The sequence below is a fragment of the Pararge aegeria genome, chromosome 16 (assembly GCF_905163445.1).
Source record: "Pararge aegeria chromosome 16, ilParAegt1.1, whole genome shotgun sequence".
Classification (NCBI taxonomy): domain Eukaryota; kingdom Metazoa; phylum Arthropoda; class Insecta; order Lepidoptera; family Nymphalidae; genus Pararge; species Pararge aegeria.
In genome coordinates, this window is record NC_053195.1 from 11282531 (window position 1) to 11305186 (window position 22656).

General features: G+C 35.6%; 1 protein-coding gene across 2 annotated transcripts; it reads left to right on the forward strand.

The window, feature by feature from the left end:
- The first annotated feature begins 1706 nt into the window (after positions 1-1706).
- On the forward strand, positions 1707-21802 carry LOC120630729. 2 transcript variants are annotated; one of them, XM_039900020.1, is made up of 2 exons: positions 1707-1728; positions 20037-21802. In XM_039900020.1, exon 2 carries the CDS (start codon positions 20058-20060, stop codon positions 21279-21281), a length of 1224 nt encoding a protein of 407 aa, XP_039755954.1. In that variant the 5' UTR covers positions 1707-1728; positions 20037-20057; the 3' UTR covers positions 21282-21802. The 2 variants fall into 2 exon arrangements, with proteins under 2 accessions (XP_039755954.1, XP_039755952.1); XM_039900018.1 differs by lacking the exon at positions 1707-1728 and adding an exon at positions 2243-2515.
- The last annotated feature ends 854 nt before the right edge of the window (positions 21803-22656 follow it).

Below are 22656 nucleotides of genomic sequence, written 5' to 3' on the forward strand. Positions count from 1 at the left end.
GTGTTTATGGGGAAACCGCCCCAGGAGAGGACTTTGTTCCAGCAGTGGACTGTTATAGGCTGTTTATGATAGAGCGACTAAGTATCTTATTATTTATCTCGACTGTAACCTTATTATAAGATTTGTATACTTGACTGAAATTCGAATTCGGCTGCTGATACTCTGTATAGTCAGAGTAAAATAGAAGTTATGCGCCTTTATTGAAACTTCCACAGGAAGCGCTCTTGACAGAAAAAAATTATTACGGAATTTGCGAATCATAAGCTTGTAAAATTAGGTCCACTTTGCATTCAAGTTATAGTCGATATTTGAAACCGACTCAACGATGGCGAGCTTGTAAATTTTATAATAAGCGTAGGTACTGATAATTGCGGATCGTGAATATGGCGTCCTCATAAAGCCAAAAGTTTTCAAGTTTTCCTGGTTATTATATATATATATATTATATCGCCATAGACAGCAAGGATTAATTTGTCAGAAGGCATAAGTCTAACTTTTCCTCTTTTTTGTCTATATTGATACATTAAAAGCCGTTATGATCTAAGGAATATGACATGCCAATCATGCCAAGGTTAACTTGAATTCATTCAGTAAGTTAGGCGTCATGTGCGAACAAAGTACAGACATACAGACAAAAAAATTACATTTTTAGATTCAGTACCTATCGATTGTATCTATATATAGGTATATTTGCTAGCGATCGCTATGTAACGGTAAGGTCGCTACATTGTACATATAGTATACATTTTTTATTTACAATTTTTCGGTATCTTTACTTGGTGTACAATAAAAGTGTATTCATTCATTTATTCATTTATATCTTATTAATAGAGTGCCCTCCAATTATTTCTTAATATTATCCTAAATTTACACAATTGGACCTGTAACAGTTTCATAATAATAGATATACAATGAACTCCGTAGCGGACAGCAGCAAACTCCTTCAATAATGCCTTAGCGATATGCATGCTTAAACGTCAAGCTCGACTTGACGTTTCAAAAGTGCTTATGAAGTAGGCTCAAGTACCTACTCGAATTAAATGAATTTTGAATTTGTTTTATCAATGTCAAGTTAGTGCTTCATTATGATCTAGTAACAGTTCCGACTGATTGGAAGGTTTATTAATCCATAGGTAGGTGTGATGGGCGTGGTTGCCGGTTTAGTTATAGACACGTGTTTCTTAACATCTATCCCTCAAGTCGATGGGCACAGCGCGGAACTGCATGCCCTGCAAAAATGGACCTTGGCTTGCTCCGTCAATTATTTCTACAAAACGCTGCTGAGCAAGATAGGTCGTAATATATCAACCCTCACAAAAAAAATGATAATTTAACTTTTTTAAATTTATCCAATTATTTTTTCTAAGTAAAGTAATTTAACATCATTATTATCAACCCATAACCGGCCCACTACAAGGCACGTGTCTAGTCATAGAATTTACAAGTGCGCATTGGTAAACTTTACACGCCTTTCAGAAAATTACGGAGACCTAAGCATGCAGGTTTCCACAAGGTTTACCTTCACCGGCAAAGCAAGCTTATTTCAATTAATTTAAACGCACGTATCTGTCTTAGATGGTAAGAGAAGAAGGGGAGGACCATTCCGAAGATGGGAAGACGACTTAAGAGCGACAGGAGGACTTCTGTGGATAAGGAAAACCCATGATCGCGAAGTTTACAAGAGGGAGGCCTAAGCAAAACAATCAAACGAAACCGACGTCTTGATAAGTAAGTACTCAGTAAGAAAAGATTGTTGAAAAAGCGATAAGTAAATAAATAAATCTTCCAAAAGTGGTGCTTGCCGGGGATCAAAACGGTCACTCCTAAAATCGGTCGGATCCCCTAACCTCTAGGCCATCACCGCATTAGAAACTCTTTTATATACGGAAAAGTAAAAATTTAATAGGTTAGTGGGTGATAAATAAAAAAAGGCGTGATTAGTAGAGCTTAGTCAAATACCTGCAAAGCCATACAAGGACTAAACCCATTTGCTAGATTAGATATGGAAATTAAAAAAAAAAAAGATTAATAATTCTCGGCTCTCTCATCGAAAGCCCGTCGTCCGCAGCAACAGATCCGCTCTTGAAAATTAACATGGTCAATACAGTTGCCTGTAGGAAGCTACCTGTTTGTTTTCAAAAGCGGTGCGCATGCGTGTTTCATGACACCAACGAATCGAGCACTCAGTATCGGAGGCTAGTCGCGGCTCCACGCGAAAACCGTTGGTATTATTAGCGCGGGAAAGCGACGCAGCTACTGCGCAAGCGTTAGACGGGCGGCTGAACGGCGCTCGGGTTTTTCCAGGCCGAACTAGGCGGGCGGCGCGCGCATTTCACCCTGGGACCTGCCCATATCTCAGCTCACAACGCAAATCACCGTTTTCATACAAACACGTTTCCGGACGATAAATATACACCATTACAATATCCAAAACAAAGTGATTAGTGCTGTGGTTTTCCGGGACACTTTCGGACGGTGCGGACGGTGTTGAGATGTAAACTCTTCTATTAACCAGGTAAACCATCGGTAAACTGCCTATGCTTTGCTTGTCCTGTAATTTTACATACGTAGCATATGCGAAGTAAATGGTTGCTATTGAAACGTTTTAATTAATTACCTAATTAACATAAAATAACGTACTACTTAGATATCATGAACGGAAATTAATTAAAATGTTATCATCGAATTTGAATGAAATTCCTAGAAACCCGAAACTTTTTTGTATTTCTTTGTTATATTACTTATCTGTTGCACATTGTTTCAAGATTTTAAAGTCTTATAATAATGGATGTGTTGTTGTTAATTACAAATAATAATAAAGAAACTGTCGTGTTTATTTTTATCCGATAAGTAGTTTCATTTAGGACCATAATTTAAATATATGTTGTAAACTGCATTAATGTATAATTTTAATAATATTAGGAAAAGGGTATTCTTTAACTCCTGCGAAGCATCTTGGGCGCAACAAGGATAAACATAGGAACGTCAGGTTCAACGTAGGAATGAGAATTTTCTAGACTTTCTACGCAGCATCTTTCTCTTTGGCCGGTTAGAAGCGACCTCGCTTTATTGGTCTTTACCCACCCCATCTATTGAGTTTACAGCCGTTCTAGACTCAATAAACCCTGCGCTCCCATAAACTAATTTCTTTTTTACATTAAAGTTACAAATTTTGATGAGCTATAGTAGGTACGCCTGTAGGTATATTAGGTCAATTTTGTATTAGATTTGGAATGTCTCTACGAATAAGGATACATGCATTACGATCCCTAAAACAGAATTTGAAATTCTCAGTTGACTAAACAGGCATGTTTTGGCTAAAAAATACATCCCATATACCTAATAATGAACGAATACCGAAAGTGTGCGGCGTTTATGAATTATGAGTAATTAAATATCTGAATCAACACATGATTTCAGTGAATTTCTTTAAATAAGAAGTTCAACGCGAAAATGGTTCTTATTGACGTTAGTCATTGTAACATTTTTAACTAAACTCGTTTTTTTAATACTCTGAGTAGGTATATATGATGTTTAGCATAATGATGTTTTCTTGGAAACTTAGTTCTTTCAGTTTCTTTACTATTCTCTTATTTCCAATCTTGAACATGTTTCCCCGGTATGTTTGTGATGGTGGTTCAATTCGATCAAAATGTTGTGTCAAATTGTGTGATGACATTAAATGATTATGGTATTTAAATTAAGCTGATTTAATGTTGAAGCTTGTTGTTTGGCATACAATAAACCAAGATATAACCTAGACCTACCATAAAACATATTTTGAGAACCATAAAAGTAGGAGTATTTTGAAACTCCCGGCTAATATTAGAAATACTCTTGATGAATAAAATCTTGTTTAAGAAAGCTTATTTACGAGTATGCATAAATGTTTACTTAGGTTGCAACCTTATCTAGTTTAGAATTTCAGTGCTTTCATGAAACTTTGTGGAAAAGCTGGGATTACAAGTTTAAGCTTATAGTATTAGATTTTCCATATATGGTTATGTTGGTAGTATTTTCAAGTTTCTTTGCTTCATTAATTGCAAACTTGTCAAGTATGACTTAATAGGATTATTAAGAATACATTTTGCATTTAATTAGAGAAGGACAATGTACTTACTTCCCGCATGACGCGTTTTATGACTTAACTAGGTAATCGTAAGTACTTGATGTACTTAATACGTATTACTGACGCGTTTTGCGTAAAATAAGCTCAAATATTCCACTCGTGGAAATGTATGGCGAATTATATTCACAAATATTTCCATTCTTCATTAGGGAACATGAATAATGCTTTATAATTCCTATATTAACCCTTCGCTGGGGGATAAATGCTCATACCGTTAATGTGGGACCTGCGAAGTGGCCGCTACGCTGTTTATTTATTTGTAAGTACATTATGAATTCTATGACAACGTCGATAAGGCCCTAGGAGTCCTACCTTTTTACGTCTTTTATATATGCTTAGGGTTAATATTTAATACGAGTTCGTACCTTCCATTGAAGTGTAGTTACAAAAAGCTTTTCAACTACTAAACTTTAGTTAAAGTTTGATTGATTTTTACTAAAGCGTTAATAAAAATCGATCAAACTTTTAGAAGACTGCAAACCGTTAATAAGTCGACGGCCTTTCAATAATTATTCGCATAGTAGTATTGAAGGCCGATGGCCGCTTCGCAAAGCCGGCTGAATATCAACATCTGTGTGTTTCTTAGTTCGGTTTTCATTATTTCGAAACCGTTATATTTTTCCTAAAAACCTAAGTACCTACTGTTTCGAGTAGTGAATCTTACGAAGACCGTTGAGCCTCGTTGCAGCAGACCAGCTGTGCAGATCCTACTTGTGTGTCTACTGCCTCATACCAGTTTTAATTAATATTAGAGCTTTTTGTGACAGAGCTCGACCGGGAGTACAGAGAGAGATACCACCATGTTTTTTTCTGCCGACAACTAGACACCTACGCCTCAGGTTGACGGACACAGGGCGCACGTTGCAGGCCGCTATGCTTGGTGTTGCGAAATTCGTCAATTATTACGAAAAAAAAACATGTTTCATCTCTAATAGGAGAGAGGAGAAATATTTTGATGGAAACATCTGACGTGAAAACAACTGTTTCTGAGCTTACACATAACGAATAACAACAACTCAAAACACATTAACAACGTTACCCAAAAGGTCTTCGTGGGATAGAAAGACTATTTATTGCGTGCAAGTACAATTTAATGTCGATTTAAAAGTTCGTGATGAATAAAATATCATTTAAGATCTTCTTATACTTTAGGAAAGTTTTTTTTTCGGAAGTTATATTTCTTTTTTTTTGTTTCATGGAAAAGGTAGGTATAATCAGATGCATATGTGACTAGCTTCGGGTCTATAATAAGCATACTTAGTAAACTGTAAATTATTCATAAATGAGCACGACGCGCGACGTAGCGCAACAAGTCATTCGCTCATAAAGCTTCAACGAATAGTGCCCCCTTCGAACTAAGTGACACGAAATAAACGGGTAATAGGATTACTTAATGTGGGAAACTAATGATAAGTTGACATTCTCATTTAAATGGAGAAGAACGATGTGACGTATACGAATAGTGAAATTCAGATGTGAGTGTCCGTTTGGATGATTGTTACTAAAGTCAAAAGAAGATCTGTCGTTGGATCTAAAGGGGCAACTGTGTTTGATTACCTACATTTTGCTTTAGCGGTCAATACAATAGGGCAGTCACAATACAATCGCTTAGTCGTCGACCTCCCTAGCGCTGTGGTCTTACTTATAAGTGGGAGGTCCTGGATTTGAATGTAGGAGCGATTTCGGAATTGATAATTTCAGAATTTTCTTGTATTTTCTGGTACAGAGAGGCTTCGGCTATGAATATATTACCACCAGCGATTTAGCGTTCCGATGCCGCGTAGAAACCGAATAGGGGTATGGTTTAATAAAACTATTATGCCACTACCATCTTAGATTGCATCAACACTTACTTACCACCAAGCTAAGTGGCAGTCAAGTAGAGTAACTTGTAGAGAAATAAAAAAAAATCTCTGTTTTAATCCCTTTAACTATTTATTTCAGTGTCTATTATATTATTTCTATAGAAACGACTCGGCTCCTAATAATTTGTTTAATGTTAATACCTTAGTTTAATTACGTGTTCATATTTTGGCCACGACGCGACGTTTCGCTTTTTAAACAGACTTTATGCTATGCTAAAATTTCTTCATCGTTTTGGCAGAAAATTGGAATAGAGATACCAACTTGTAACTCTTATTCTGAACACATATGCTACATTTCATGCACATACAATTCTAACACAGATAATGTACAGGCTAAAACTAAAGCTAATATTATTTTTATCCTCAGTATCCTTGTTTTAGGTTCTTAGAGGAGTAAGATTTACTTATAGTGTAAATACAAATCTCTTCCTCTAGCCAAAGGTTGACTCGGTGAGATCGCTTTAACGATAAGTCGGTAACGCTTTGGTACGCAAAGTGTAAAGTTTTACTAACAAAAAAACAAATCTTACTTATCTAAAAACCTTAAACTTTATGTAGGTATAAAATACGGTAAACGGCTTTATCGATAAGTCGGTAACGCTTTGGTACGCAAAGTGTAAAGTTTTACTAACAAAAAAACAAATCTTACTTATCTAAAAACCTTAAACTTTATGTAGGTATAAAATACGGTAAAACTTGTATAAATTTTGAGAATAGAACATAATTAGGTATGTAATTCCTTATATACTTAACGGTCCAAGACAATTACCTAAGTTTTCGCATCAAAATCATTGTAAAACCACGAAAGAGGTAAAAACTCAAAATAACAGTGTATTGTTATTTATTATGTTACCTTTATTGATATAACAATGTCAATGTTTTATTTATTTACGCTACTTACTACATATAAAGCAGAAATAGACGTGCATCGCATCTAAGTTGCGTTATTGATTATTATCTATTTATACTAGAGCTTCAATGTAGGATGTGCTTATTTTGTTAAAGATTATAGTATATAGTATTTACCAGTGGCGTGCACTTCATACATGCACAAAAGCACTGCATACCCTAAAATTTAAATATAACCCGTATAAGAGGAGGATTTTTTCCATTTTATGCAATTTTCCTGATGTATGCATACCCTGGTAAGAAACCCAGTGCACGCCACTGGTATTTACCTACGCAAGGGTATAAAATATATACATTAAAAATTAGATATGCGACTCAACGCATCTAGGTAGGTAATATACGAGTATATATGAGATTACGGAAATTTATTACATTGCATTAATGATTTATCTAGCGGTGATATCCCAGACTTCGACTTCACTCTCGGGGGGCCGAGTTCGAATCTCAGCACGCATCTCTAACTTTCCTAAGTTATATTCGTTTTAAGCAATTAGAATATTACTTGCTTCAACGGTGAATGAAAACATTGCGAGGAAACCATCATGCCTGAGAGTTCTCCATAATGTTGTCGAAAGTGCGTGAAGTCCAACAAACCACACTGGGCAAGCGTGGTGGGCTACAGCTTTAAACCGTTTTCAATTCGGGAGGTGACCCGTGCCCTGTAGTGGGCCGGTAATGAGTTGATGTAAAAAAAAAAGACGGTTTTTGTTTTTTATTAACGATAGGCCAGCGCTTGACGACAATGATGCCCATTAGAAAGCAACGATGAGGTCTAGGCATGAGCGCTTGCGTAGTTGAGCCTTATATTATTATTAACTCTTGCTTTGAAGGTACTCAAATTATACGTGGCAGTCATTTTAATAATTGATAAATAATTGCCATAAAAGCATGAAAGTTTAATTTGTATTTTATACCCTGAGAAGATCAAAAATATTATCTTAATAATGTTTCTAATGTGTTTTCTTTAATAGTCGAACTCTAATAGAAAATCATGTCCCTGACTGACTCACCGAGAAAATTTTCATGTTCTTGTACCTATTGTTCGTTTTTGGTTTCCCCTTTTCCCTTATTTCATTTGTTTCTTAATTAATTATTAAAAAGTAAAAGTTAACCAATTTTTTTTTTTCGTCTTAAAATAACTAAGTTTGTACCTATTAATGAATAACTAAGTCTGTAGGTAGTGTAAGCTACAGGCACGGATTATACATTAGGGGGGTGGCATAGTGTAGCTCGCTTGGCAGACTTTTGTGTTTTTAGTGAAGAATATATATCTTCTTTCTCTTCTTCTTGCTCCTGCACTATAGGTGGGCACATTATGTCTTCTTCAAACTTAAAAATAGAATAATAATAATAATTTGGGTTTTAGCATTTTTTTTAAGATCGGCCTGCCTGACCAAACCCTCCCTTCGAATGTTTTGTGCGGCGATCAAATAACCGCCGCCTATCGGTTAATAGAGTAGTAAAATATGATATAGCAGAAGAGATTTTGTGAGTGAAGATTTATCTTTTAATAATTACCGAAAAGATTATAAAAATAAACATGTAGTGGGTATTAAAAGCCATGAAGCTGGGAGAGCTTAGATAAAGAAGGCCCTTGCTCAGAACCGGGTCGTTAATGTATTTACTAAGGTAGATAGGTACTTGTTACCAAGCAAAGAGCCCAAATTACTCTCCATAGTCATAATGAATCATCACACTTGTAACTTGTTGTGATTCAAATTAGCTCATGAATCTGTATGAGTTGCTCATCTCCAAGGAGTTTGACCTTAAAGTTTTATAGGCACTTTAATGTTCAGAATGTTCGGAGAATCGAAATTTTAGTATTGAAATAACTATAAAGCGTAGAACTATAGTTACTCATCGGCACTTTCATGATTCAGAACTACGAGTAGATAAATCGTGGAATAAATTTGAATATATGCCAAATATAATCGAAAATCAATAAATATTTAAGTACAATTTGTTTTTCTTGAAAAATGTTCATTTTTGAACACTTAATGAAAGGTATTATTGCTTGTTTTCAGTAAACACATGCGATGTTTTATGAAATCCAAACTGAAATTGAACGTTTTGATAATTTCACGATGATGTAGCTTTTGAGCTTAAATATCAATTGTTTGATAGGTAGCTATCGTAATTTGATGTAGATTATGAGCTAAATCTTGTTTGCAGCTTCCTTTTCATACAGTAAATAATACATACCACAGATAATTATAACAGCTATCCTGGATTTAACTAGGATAGAGTTTATATCTTTACGTACGAGTAGGTATTCATATATTATGTTCTGTATAATGCGACATAGTGGAACTATAAGCACCTATGTTTTGTAGTGTCTATATTCTCATTGATTCCATAATTCTCATCAGCAAATTAAATGTTGGTTTTGCACATTTCGTATTTTTATGTGAGCAGCATTAATTATTCTAATTAAAGTAGAAAATGTTGGCATAAAGTTTAGAATTTCGTATTTTCTGGCAACTTTATTGGCGCCGATAAGATAGTAGAATGCATCGCCATATCTTTTTTCACTTTTACTCTTGACCTACTTCACTATATATAGGGCGCCGCGTACATGGCGCGGGCGGTGCCGCCCTGGAAACTTGCACCACGCTTCGATATGTATAGTTGCCAAAATATTCCATGCGTTTGGATGCGGAATTTTCACTGTCACTTTCTCTGCAAATATTGCGCTCAAGTTCATAACGTAATAAACCAATATTGGAAACTGGATAGAATTTGGCTTCGTTGATTTCCTCACGATATTGTATCGTTATTGCTAATTTACACCAGAGAATTTATGCATTACTAAGCTACGGATGTGTGTCAAACCTATTAATGGAATTGAAATTAATGGAATGGAAAAAACCCATAAATTTTTTATTGGCTTGGCTAAGTAAGCTGTTTCTAATATAAATAGGTTTAGTGAAGTTAGGTTTTTTGTCATTTCAAGTTCAAGTCAGTGGAAGCTACACTGTGCGTCCGAAGCGAGGGAGAGATTTTAAAGACCTCAGTAGTTAGTTAGTTACCTAGTCAGTTAATATATAACAAATTCAGAATACTTTTAAGAGATCCCTGAAAATAGTTAATGAACTTTATTTGCGCTTAGCTGCATAAAAAAATTAAAAAGACGTAGGTTTTTTTTATAACAACGTGACTTTTTACTATAAACAAACAACATTCAAAAAGGTATTTTTAAAAACGTGATCAAAACACAGAGTAACTAAGTAAGGTTTGTGAAAAAGAATGTAAGTTTCACAATTAAAAATTTGTTGCCTTGGCTTCGTTAATGATTCAGAAAAAAATGTAAGTTACATCTAACTTTATCTTACTTCAATATTTTTCTTTTGTGCTACTTGTTATTTTTAGAAAAGGCGAGGGTTGAAGAATGCCGATAAATAACTTCCCCTGATATTTTTTTCCCTTTCACTCGTGAAAACACGTGGCAGGAAAGAGTAGATACTGGCATTCATTTATATTTAGGTAAATCTATGGCTTGACACAATAAAATTCTGCCTACCTACGCAACTTTGGTGAAGTTCTATTGGCCACCGTTGGCCACATAAAGTTATAGTTTAAGTAGTACCTAGTAGAGCTTTTTATAACAGAGCTCGTTCGAGAATGTTCGGGCTTAGCACTTACGCCTCAGGTATATGTACCTACACAGGGATGCACTGTGCACGGGTCGTGATCCTTGCATGCCCTGTTATCCGAACTCTGTTTATAGGCGATAGTTTCCACTTACTCATCAACATCCGCTTAGTCGTCAGTTATAACTATAAAAAAATATACAGAAAAGGTAATTGAATTGTGCAATTCATTAATACAATCGTAATAAGTAAAATAAATAGCATATGCGACGTTTATATGTGGCATGCCCAAATCGTATCTACAATATTATTGTTACGATATATTGTTCAGCAAACACCCTCTCCGATTTCAATGTCGTGCTACTATAAAAGGCGCTGTTACGAAACGCACCTGTTGTATCAATATTTGTGAAGCTGAAAGGATCTTTGAGTACACGGGAATCGGTATTGTTGTGCAAACTAAATGAGCTTCTTAATAGGTTGATCATACATGTGTTTTAACAATGGATACAGTATTATTATTTATTATTATTCAGATCTTGAGGCCAATGATATAATTACGAAATTAGTCAAAGTCAAAAATATTTTTATTCAAGTAGGCCCCATAGGTGGCACTTGATGCGTATATTACATGAGAATTACACGGTAGTGAGATGATGGCGATAACCATATTCGTAAACTTAAAACTAAAGCTACGAGGGTTCCAAACGCGTCCTGGTCTAAGAAGAAGCCCACAATAAACTTAGCCGGGTGTTTTTTTTTGTTGTCACCATTTCACATTGTCATTTAAAACTATTAGCAAGAGCAATCATTCACACCCAAGCTTATACAATAAGCTAGCAGACATTGTACGAAACGCATAAATATAAGTAACTTCAAAGAACCGCATCAAAATCGGTCGACGTAGTTTTAACAAAATGGTACGTAATAATTGGAATGCAGTGCACTTTTGTAGCCAAGAGTCATTTAACTTAATCATCTAAAGGCCAGCTCAGAAACTGCATTCAAATAGGTCCATACGTTTGTACGCTATACACATGCACGAAGACAGACAAACAAACAGTTCATCACACTTATTGCGTCGAAGTTTAAAAAAAACAATGTAAACTTAGCGCTAACGAATATTAATGACAAAGCAGTAGTAATTGTTTATTTACTGGCGCAATTTTATTTTAAGGTTGCGGTTATGTGGCTTTTTGTTTTTTACCGATAAATAACAATGGCGTTAGGAAGGGTCCTAACGTTATTGCTTGGTGTATTTAAAAATATATTATACCTACCAGTCGTTGCCCGCGACTTCGTTCGCATGGAAACTTTGATGTATACATATATGCATTTTAGTGTTGCCCAAATGCAAGAACAAGACGAGACTTAGCCAGTCTTGGTCTTGGTCTTGCGCCAATACACCTGGTCTTGGTCTTGGTCTTGGTCTTGCGCTCCCAGTCTTGGTCTTGGTCTTGGTCTTGCAGCAAGAGTCTTGCAAGTCTTGCAATTACCTATTAGTCTATTACTATTTATTAAAGTTTACTTTAAATCTTAGAAAAACGTATTAGAATTGGAACATTGTGAGCTTGAATTAACATAGCCATAGTAAAGATCAAGCAGATTAATAAATAACTGAAGATTTGATAAGAAATTCGAAAAATCAACTGACCTATATGTCGTTTTCCATGGAAGTAACTGTTTCTTAATAAACATTTATGATTTATAAGCTTACATTTGCTAAAACATGTAAAAAACCAAATTAATTACAATAACTTGACTGTATTTTAAAGAACAATACTTATCTGTCTAGAAAGAGATTGAACCCTCAACTTATAAGAAATTTAATAAAAGAGTTTTACGATTTATCATTTATTTGAATAAAAAATAAAATACAACACAAATCAACAGCTTTATCATTAGGTTATGATACTTTATATCAATTCTTTTGACCAAGAATTAATACAAAGTAACCATCTGGCTGACTCATCACTTAACCTATTTCTATGTTTTCTAATTACTAATGATGCTTTAGAAAATAACCTCTCAGCAGGTACTGAAGTTGCAGGTATTGAGAGAAAATCACGGGCCATTTTCGATAAAATCGGATACTCTGTCTCATGCGTCCTCCACCAATCTAAAATCACCAATCTGAAACTTATTTATTCTTTGGAACACCTGTAGGTACTCTTAAAATTCGAAATTATTTTGCATGAATAGTGTCAAATGTTATGATTTCGGCGCGGCGGCAACGATTGTTTTAGATTTCAAAAGAAGCCGCCGGCGGTATCATAACCATGTACTTCCGAAAAGCGGCAAATTTCTTTGAGAAGTAAGTACAAAACCTTTGATGCCGCATTATCAAAGTGCCGATGGTTAAAACATAACTATGCATGCACTCAGTTTGATTTTAATAGATATTTTTTTATTCGCTATGTTTATGGTATTAGTCGTAATGCGCATAGGTCCAGTTTTTCATATTCTTTGATATAGTTTTTTGCGTCTCATAGAATTCCTAAGCGTACCTACCTACCTATACACCGAACTGTTACACCTAACTACTCCGTGAAATAGCGCTAAGTCCTAGCTGCAAGACGCAAGAGTCTTGCAGGCTATGTCTTGTTCTTGCTCAAGTCTTGCTCGGTCAGTCTTGGTCTTGGTCTTGCTAAAAATACGCGGTCTTGTTCTTGGTCTTGGTCTTGCAAAAACGCAAGAACAAGACCAAGACTGCAAGACCAAGACTGAATTTGGGCAACACTAAATGCATGCAGTTTTGTCATTACTCGCTGACCACTGCACTAGGTAACACTATGCAAATGAAGATTTAAATCTCTTACTCTGTGGAAAACAAGTCCAATACTACTATCGTACAAACCGTACATTTTTCCGGGATACAAAGCCTATGCCTATATATCCACCAAGTATAATTATTCTTATAAATAAAAAATATATATGTGCTTAATTTGCCATCCAAACTTTCGCATTTATTAGTATCTACTAGCGCACCCAGCCCGCTTCGCCGGGCTAGATTTTGCTTTACTTTATTTAAACAATAAACTTACATCATTTTTTCCTTGTATTTTCCTTTTTTTTGTTGTGTTGCAATAAAGTTTTTCTATTCTATTCTATTCTATCATTAAATTTTTAATTTAAGTCTCATAATATATTAAATCATTTATTTCTCTCCGTATTCATTCTCTTCTATTCTCTTCTCGAGCGGGTGAAGATCATTATCTACACCCATGTATACACCTTACAATAGAATATCATCATAGCAAAAAAAAAGCTGTATTTGACAGTTCAAAAATAGGAGTGCTCCGATCGTCACCAAACTTTACAGGATTACTCGCCAGTTCAATCCGGAGATTCCCTGAAACTTTCATTGAAATCGGTCCAGCCGTTTCGGATCCTATACGGAACATACCCACACACTTTCTCTTTTATATATATAGATAGATAGATTAAATGTAGCATAATATAAACAAAATTATGATCCTAATCATTTGTTAGCATAACAAATAAACAATGAAAACTCGTCCATTTTATCTGACTGTATACTGTCACGTATTCTTTTAACGGCCGAACTAAGTATATTATTATATATATATAATATACTCGGATCCCTTATTAACTGGTAGATTGGAATGAGTGTTAATTTGGACCTAGGTACCACATCTCAGCTACTACAGTTCCATAATTAGCAAAGAAGCTCAATTTGCTTGCACAAGTTGCACATTCATTTCCGCGTGTCACAGTCCATTCTATTTCCGAAGCTCCTAACTCCGTGATCATTGAGAAACAAACTGATTCCAGCCAAATGTAATGTTGGTTACACTTAGGTAATAGGTCCACGCGACTGTTTCCCTTAAATGGTTAAGTGCTAAAAGAATCACACTTTACTCTGTCACATTAATTTTGCTTGAAATAATTGATTTTAACGCCAAGGCTACTTTGGAAAAAGGCCGCTCATCTCTCACTAGATAAGAAAAAATCTAAAGATTGTTAAACTGTAAAATCATGTTGAAAAAGGGCAATCTGGTGAGTTTCTCGCTGGCATATTTTCGGTAGAACTGCCTCCCGAACCGGTGGTAGAGTCACTACAAACAGACTGACTTGACGTTTCAAAGGTGTTTATGAACTAGGCCTCCTTGAAATATAAGCATTTTGAAATGGAAAGTTTGTGCAGAAAAAATAATTATTTGTTGGTTCATAAAGACGACTGAAGTGAGTTAAATGCAATTTTGCCCACTGTACAACCATATCTTAAAATAACAAATTAGGTACAGGGAATAACAGAAATTCTACGCGAATGAAGTCCTCGTAGTGATATTATTAATGAGAAAGTTTGTGAATACTTTATCCTAAGCCTTATTTGCTATAAATCCGCGAAGCAGTCTGTCCAAAATACGTTCTTTAAAACACGTTTCGCTCTAATACAGGAGATTTGGGCTTATCAGCATACAATTATTATTGCTGTGAAATATACTTACATTGCAATAGAGCGTATTTTAATGCCTCCTCGACAACAGCCAAGGCCAATATGGACAAAAAAAAAACAAAAAAAAAAAAAAATTATAACTGAAAGTGGAAAGGGCGTAATCCCCTATGATTGCCCACTATCGGTGTTAATCCTGCATAATCGCTTCTGTGTCGGATTTTCGGACAAATATCCGAGGTACAGTTTGAAAACTTCTCGAAATTAAATTAGAAATATGCACTCTATCCCGCTGTGCCGCTTTGTCATGATCTGGATTCCGCACATAAACTTTTTCTATCGTAGAGCATCTAAGGAAATCATATGAATCAAACAAGGATTATAACTATTAAAACGCCAGGAGGTATCTTTTCGTCGTGTGAGTCTCTTACGTGATTGCAGTGTATCGAAAAAGCACCCGTATTTATATCCAAATACCCACCGACACAATGTCATGAACATTGTATGTGAATGAAATATAATTTTAATTGTTTCTTAAAAACTATTCATTAATTAACTAAGAATTATTAGCACATTCTTGAAAACGCTAATTAATTTAATTAAATATCTGGCACATATCAAGTTACCTATTAAAAGTTAAATTATTTACAAAACTTTGCAACCCCGTAAACATACATAGGCCTAGACATAATTGAGAAGCTCTGAATAAGCAAGAAACTCAATAATTGTTTTTTTTAGACAACAAATAGACATACTTTAGCAGGTTAGTGGCATGGCAAATATGGCTAATATAGCGTGGCTCACAATTTAGCTGGTCACACTGAACGTTATCGTAGATGTTCACACAGACATTCTCGTAGAAGGATCACACAGACACATAGCTGACACGATAGATTTAGCACAATCACCACTTTTGACAAAACCTTAACCAAAATTAAAAAAAAAAGATCTATGTGCGTAATCTATACGTTATTTTATTATTAGATTTGATAAATACAAAAATTTAAGACTACTATAGAAAGATTACCTCATATAATATACATATATACACATATTTTAGCAGGTTGGATAATACAGAGCGACTCTCTCAATTTAGATGGTCACACCGAACGTTTTCGTAGATGTTCACACAGAGTTTCTCGTATGGAGGGTAGAGGTAAGGAGAGTCATCTGTGTATATCAAAAAGTGTCGTCAAAATGTATTAAATTAGGATGGCGCCACATTTGCATCAGGGTAACTCTTAAAAGAAGCGCCAAATATAAATATTGTTAGAGTAGGCTTGAAAAATAAACAAGGAAGTATGGAGATACAAGGAAGTAAGGTTATATTTACCACAATATTTTGTACAACGTAAGTTGTTGAAATTCTCAATAATTAACTACTTTAGTCGATAATGACATTAAATTTTTTAACTCGGCATACTTCAATTCATCTACGATTGCTACATTCATACCATATCCTGTGCATCCACCAGCGCCATTGTGGAGGATTTTTGAACTGTTATTTAGCGCATACACTGGACACTTTTTCAACTTTTCTCCCATATAAGATGACTCTCCTTACCTCTACCCTCCATAGTTTCTCGTAGAAGGATCACACAGACACATAGCTGACACGGTATAATATAGCCACTTTAGACAAAAGCTTGAATGAAAATAAAACGTCAATTGTTAGCGTATAATTATTATTATTAAGAAATATTACGCGTGTGATCTAATTATTTAATACCTTGGTTATAGCCAAGGCTACTGGTATTATCGCTCTTAAAGAATAACGCAATGTAGGATGCGCGCATTAGTTCGGCCGGGCCAATCGTTTGCCAACCGTATCAGTTTTACGATTTAATTTCCACTCACCTAAATATTAACATTAATCGTATTATGGTTAACACTCATACACCACGGCCATTAGCTGTAACACGGAGTTCATTACCTTAGCAGGAAGCTAAGATATAATCGTATTATATTGTATTTCTATTTAAACATATGGCGTCCTCCCTAGTGCAGTGGTGAAGCGTTGTGAATAAGTATGATGTAGAAAATTTCATACTAGGCATTAATGTTGGATGTTCTATAAAAAAAAAATAATAAACACAGGGCGGCTCTGTTTATAGGCGACGAATTTTCCGCTTGGTCCGTCAAGTAGAAAAAAAAAAAGTTTATAAGTTGATTTTTTTAAGTATATTATTTAGGTACCCACAATTGAGCTTTAAATTAGAGCACGTAGGTTTACTTTCCTCTTATCGTAAATCCTAAGAGAATTTGCTCTGCGATTGTTTGCTTTGTCTTAAGACTATGTGCGCGTGTACAAAGCGTATTTAGTGTGGAGTTATCTGGCGGATTTCGTAAACATTTGCGGTCCAGTAATATAAAGGGGTTTTCAGACTCGTGCGCTTTCAGACACAAATCTGTAAATTAAATTGATAGTCCTAAAAAAAATACAAAACAATAGCAGCTACGAAAAATTAAGATGTGTATTATTTAAAAAAAAGTATACAACGAAAAAGATAACTATACCTATAGACCTGTAAATTTACTTTATTAAGAAATTTGTGTATAGTAGAACTGATACCAGTGTACGATAGTAAAATATAATATTGCCAATGCCAATGTCTCAGAATTTGTGTCAATATTTTCTATCCAGAAATTGTCTACACGATACATCTCACACCAAGTCTTAAAATGGAAAGCGCTATCGATTTAATTTTATAGGTATGCGGTCAGACGGGATTGACAAAGAGTTATTTAATCAAAGTAAACTCTAGCTATCGCTTTAATAGAGTCCCATTAGAATAGAGAGATATGCTGACAAATGGAAGTAATGTTACTACTTAAATACGTTACTAAAAATATTAAAGTAGTCATGATGGAATTCTGAAACGCATTTCAGTTTCGTAATTTTACATGCCGGATTTCAGCATCTAAATATAGGCCAATTTCAGCTCAGCGCCATAAAGCTATGCGAATGTATAGTATATGGGTCAGTAGGGATCACGTAGAGTCGACCATCGTTAATGCCCCTGCAGTTTCGAAATGCATTTCTCGAATCTTTTCTATTTTGACGGAAGACATTAGATTGCGACACGACAAACTATTTAGGTGATTTCATGGATGAATATACCGTATATACTGTCTAAAGGAAACTACTTAGGGCTCATCGGATTTACTTCGTACATCGTGGCAATGTAAAGTCAACGGCATCTATGGCATAGGAATAGTTGTACCTATAGTAGGTATCCTGAAAAAGATTATTGTAAATGTAGGAAGGTAACATAGCAGATATATAATACAGAGGATATAACAGAGAACAGGAAACAGCGTCCTCTGTACTGCAACTTCCATCAACTGCAATCACCAAACTGTCTGCACAGCGTGGTGATTATGGGCAAACCCTCCCGTTGAGAGAGGCGTTTAGTCCGGCAGTGAACAGCAGTTATGAGCTATTGAGTAAAGCCTAATAACGTCAACTGCTCGACTAAAGGCCTCAACTCTACTCTACCTACTATGGGTAGCCCATAGAGTAGTAGTGGCATAGAGGACGCTGCTGACCGTTTTCCGTTATGTTCCCTTAAGTGCGTATACTACACCAGCGTGAACAGGAGGTTTTGCGGAAGTCACTCACTGCTAAAAATTACGATCAATAGATTTTTTATTTAATCCTTCTAATATTATAAATGCGAAAGATTGCATGGATTTTTTTACTATTTCACGCATAAACTACTAAAACCTATTTGACTAAATTTGGACGAAATTGAGATAGATTATACCCTGTATTAACGAAGCTGCTTTTTATCCCGAAAAATTTTACGGTTACTGCAGGATTCATGAAAAACCAAAAAACCTATTTAGAAGATTATAATTCTTGGAACGTGCGAAACAACCAATTTCTTCGAGAGTTTGCAAAAAGGTGTTCGGAAGATGTATTTATCTTTGGATATGATTTTGTTGATGCAATTGAAGTGAGGCATAGCGAGGCATTGACGCACGCTTTCCTGCGTTCTTGTAGGAATATGAAATGTAACAGAAGTTGAAGAGAATTTAACAAAACCAACAATAAACTCCAGGTTTTGAATGGCTGGTCAAATTAACAATATCTAAAATATTCGTTAAACTTAACACGGAATAAATTTTGTTAGAGTTCGCAAAGCAAAACTTTGCTATTATTTAACATCAACATCATCCGTCATCATACCAACCCATTAACGGCTCACTACAGGGCACGGGTCTCCTCTCATAGTGAGAATAGTTTAGGCCGTAGTCCACCACGCTAGCCCATCGCAGATTGGTGGACTTGACACGCCATTAGGAACATTATGGAGAACTCTCAGGCATGCAGATTTCCTCACGATGTTTTCCTTCACCGATGAAGCAAGTGATATTTCATTGCTTAAAATGAACATAACTTAGAAACGTTAGAGGTGCGTGCTGAGATTCGAACTCGGCCCCTGGAAATTAAGCCGAAGTATAATATCCATGCTTCATTCATGCTTGTAAAATTGAGAAGGAATTTAAAAATGCAAACGATTAGGTACATTACAATTTTACCAACAAATTCTCTTTTGGCAAACCCATCTTGAAAATGATCGACGATTAAAGAGCTAATTGGGTCAAAAATTAACTTTCAGAAACTGGGGGATTCCAATAACATTGAAATAACGGTCGCATCTAAAAGTTTTACTGGCAATAACGCACTGTAGCATATGTGCTAATGAAAATTAGCTTTGCTTAGGGACAGAGATAGGTACTTGCATCCTTAATTTATTCTGTTCTAAGGATATCCAAATAGAACAACTTATTTGAAAAGATTTACTAAAAAATGAAGCGTAGCTTAGTTGATGTTAGGTTAGGACTTTTTTCGGTTCAAATATGGTTTGCTAATAACAAAATGATATTTGTGTATCCACCGCCCTTGGTATTCTACTTAACACTTGAAATGAATCGTAACACAAACCGAGGTAATAATTATGCTTTATATGGCACTGATATCCTCGCGAAGGAGTAATAAGGGCGCTAACTAAGCTAATTAGCGTATAGGTATTCCGGTACATGCACTACATGAACAAATACCAACTGTATGTTATGGTTATAAGAATCATAGAATTAATTCTTTTTTATCGTATTTTCAGACGCCGCAGAAAAATATCAACATGACCGTGGTAACAAATCCCGCCTGCACAGAAGGTAGTACCGATGGACAAAGTTCTGAGGCCAGTACATCTGGCACACAACTGCCTTTATCATTCGATTATCACCGATATACCAAAGGAATAAATCCAGATGAAGACATCTGTAAACTGTACGACGATGAAAAACAAAGCGACATTACCTTTGTGGCCGGAATCAACGGAGATACGATCCGCGTCCCTGGACATCGGCGTGTTTTGGCTGCAACAAGTCCTGTGTTTGCCGCCTTGCTAACTACTAAAGCAGACGTTATCATAGTCGACTACATCGATCGACGAGGCTTTGAACAGCTTCTGCGCTATTACTATTGTGAACCCACAAGCCTGACTACCGTCGGTACTGCCAGAGTTACCCTTGACGCTGCATATAAGTTCTTGTGCCCTCATCTCACTGAAAGGTGTGCGCGTCGTCTCGATGAAATGCTAGACGCGTCGGTTGCTCTTGAAATATTGCGTGATTTACGATTTTTATGTGCGAGATTACCAGGCGCGGCATCAGCACCACCATTGCCTGCTCTGGAAAGCGATGCTGCCGCACGTTCTTTATCACTTTGCGCTATGTGGTGCGATTCACTCGCTCATAACGCACTCCTCGTAATCGATGAAAACGCGGACGCAGCTCTTACTCACGAAAAGCTAGAAGACCTCACGTATGAAGATTTGGCGTTGATAGTAAAACGTGACACCCTCCGAGTGTCCAGTGAACTTATTCTGGCAGAGGCACTTGCACGGTGGAGTACAGCTGCGTGCAAACGTACTAAACGCGAACTAACATCGGGCAATAAACGTTCTACCCTCGGTGAATTGGCTTATTGCCCTCGCTACTTACTCCTAGCACGAGAAGAGTTAGACAGGGCTTTGGCATTGGAACTCTTAGAGCCTATAGAGCGAACCTTGGTATTGGCTCGGGCTCGCAAACTGTCTGCCCCAGTTCCGGTGGGTGCTGAGCAAGAGGGAATGCTGCGGAGATGGGCGCAACCTAGACCAACAGAACCTGCCGCAGCTCCAGTGTTCTTAAGTCCACGTTCTGAAACAATAGAAGAAGTCCAGCCCTCCAAACTCTGTGGTCGCCGCCCCAAGAAATTGAAGCAGCCATGCTTCGAACCCGAAGACAACCGAAACAAAAGCAATTGCTGTTCCGATTGCTTCCACGGATTTATCCATGCGTTGGTATGTTTGTTCGATTAAGAGCATTGAAAAACTAAATGTTCATATTAGATTTTTATCAGATGATATATTTAACATAGGAGGAAAAGAATTGTATTTGATGTATTGTTTGATGTATTTTACTCATCTCTTTCTTCATCAAACATACTTATTTTGAATTTCGGATGGATAGAAATTATGGAATCTATATGTATGTAGTCACAGAATATACTAATTATCAATTCGATTAGGGACTAACAAATTTCCTGATCATTGCATTTATATTTGTCTTAAGTAATATAAATTCCTGGAATATGCTGTCGTAGCTGAGCTACGCTAATCATAATTATTGTTAGCAAATAATACCCTAATTTTATATTTATCAATGTGATATTTATACTACTTTGCTTTAGAATTTTAGAAAAAGGATTTGAAATCTAATTATTGTGCTAGAAAAAATTTAATTGCGTTATTTATTGGTACGAATTAGTGCACAAAAATAATAAACATGGGTATTCTAGAATTTTAAGCTAATCATGTTTAGCTACACTTTGTTGCATTTAATTTTTTAGGATTTTTGTGTGATTTTAATTTTTACGTAAATATAAAAATGATTTATGAAAATTCAAATAATGATGGTGCGTAGATAATCTTTTGATATCTAAGTATCTGTCGTTTTAGATACCGCAGCTTACGATTATATTTCAAGATATTATTTATAGGATAAGAAAGTTCATTTGCGTATGTAAATATTAAAATCAACCTTCTTTGGATCATTTGCAAAAATGACATGCTTCAATTGCTGTTTTTGTTTAGTTAGTTAAATAATTTAATTTCACCTAGAATCGTTAGGTAATTTTACCACTAGTCGTATTTTAAGTACAGGTGAAATCTTGTGTTCGTTTTTATGGTATAATTTTTATCGACACTGCCCTATTAAAATATATTTTGTTACATTAGGTTAAATGTGTAAGTAGATATAAAGTAAATAACTCTATCATTTTAACTGACCCTGCCGTAATTTTGATTTTAATTTTATTCCGAAAGATCATGGAAGAGTTTTAATGTGGCACCAATAAATCTGTAAATTTGTGCGATGGTTTGAAGGAAACCTGAGCTTGGCAAACTAATCTGCCCGTAGGCCTTGGCAGTGAGCTCACAAAAGTAACATATTTAATCAATGGTCCGCAGTGTATTAAAAAATAAATAGCACCTTCGCAGCTTAGGTAGATGGTCTGTAACAACTTAAAAAGAAAAAAAAATACGATTTGGCTTGTTTTTGAAGCTTTTTCAAGCGGTATCTTTCCATTAATGTCAAGGTTACAATTTACGCCGTAAAATTATTTTATAGATTGCTCAGGAAACTTTTTGAAATTTGTACTTGTGTGATTGCCATATTAACTTTTTTTATTATTCA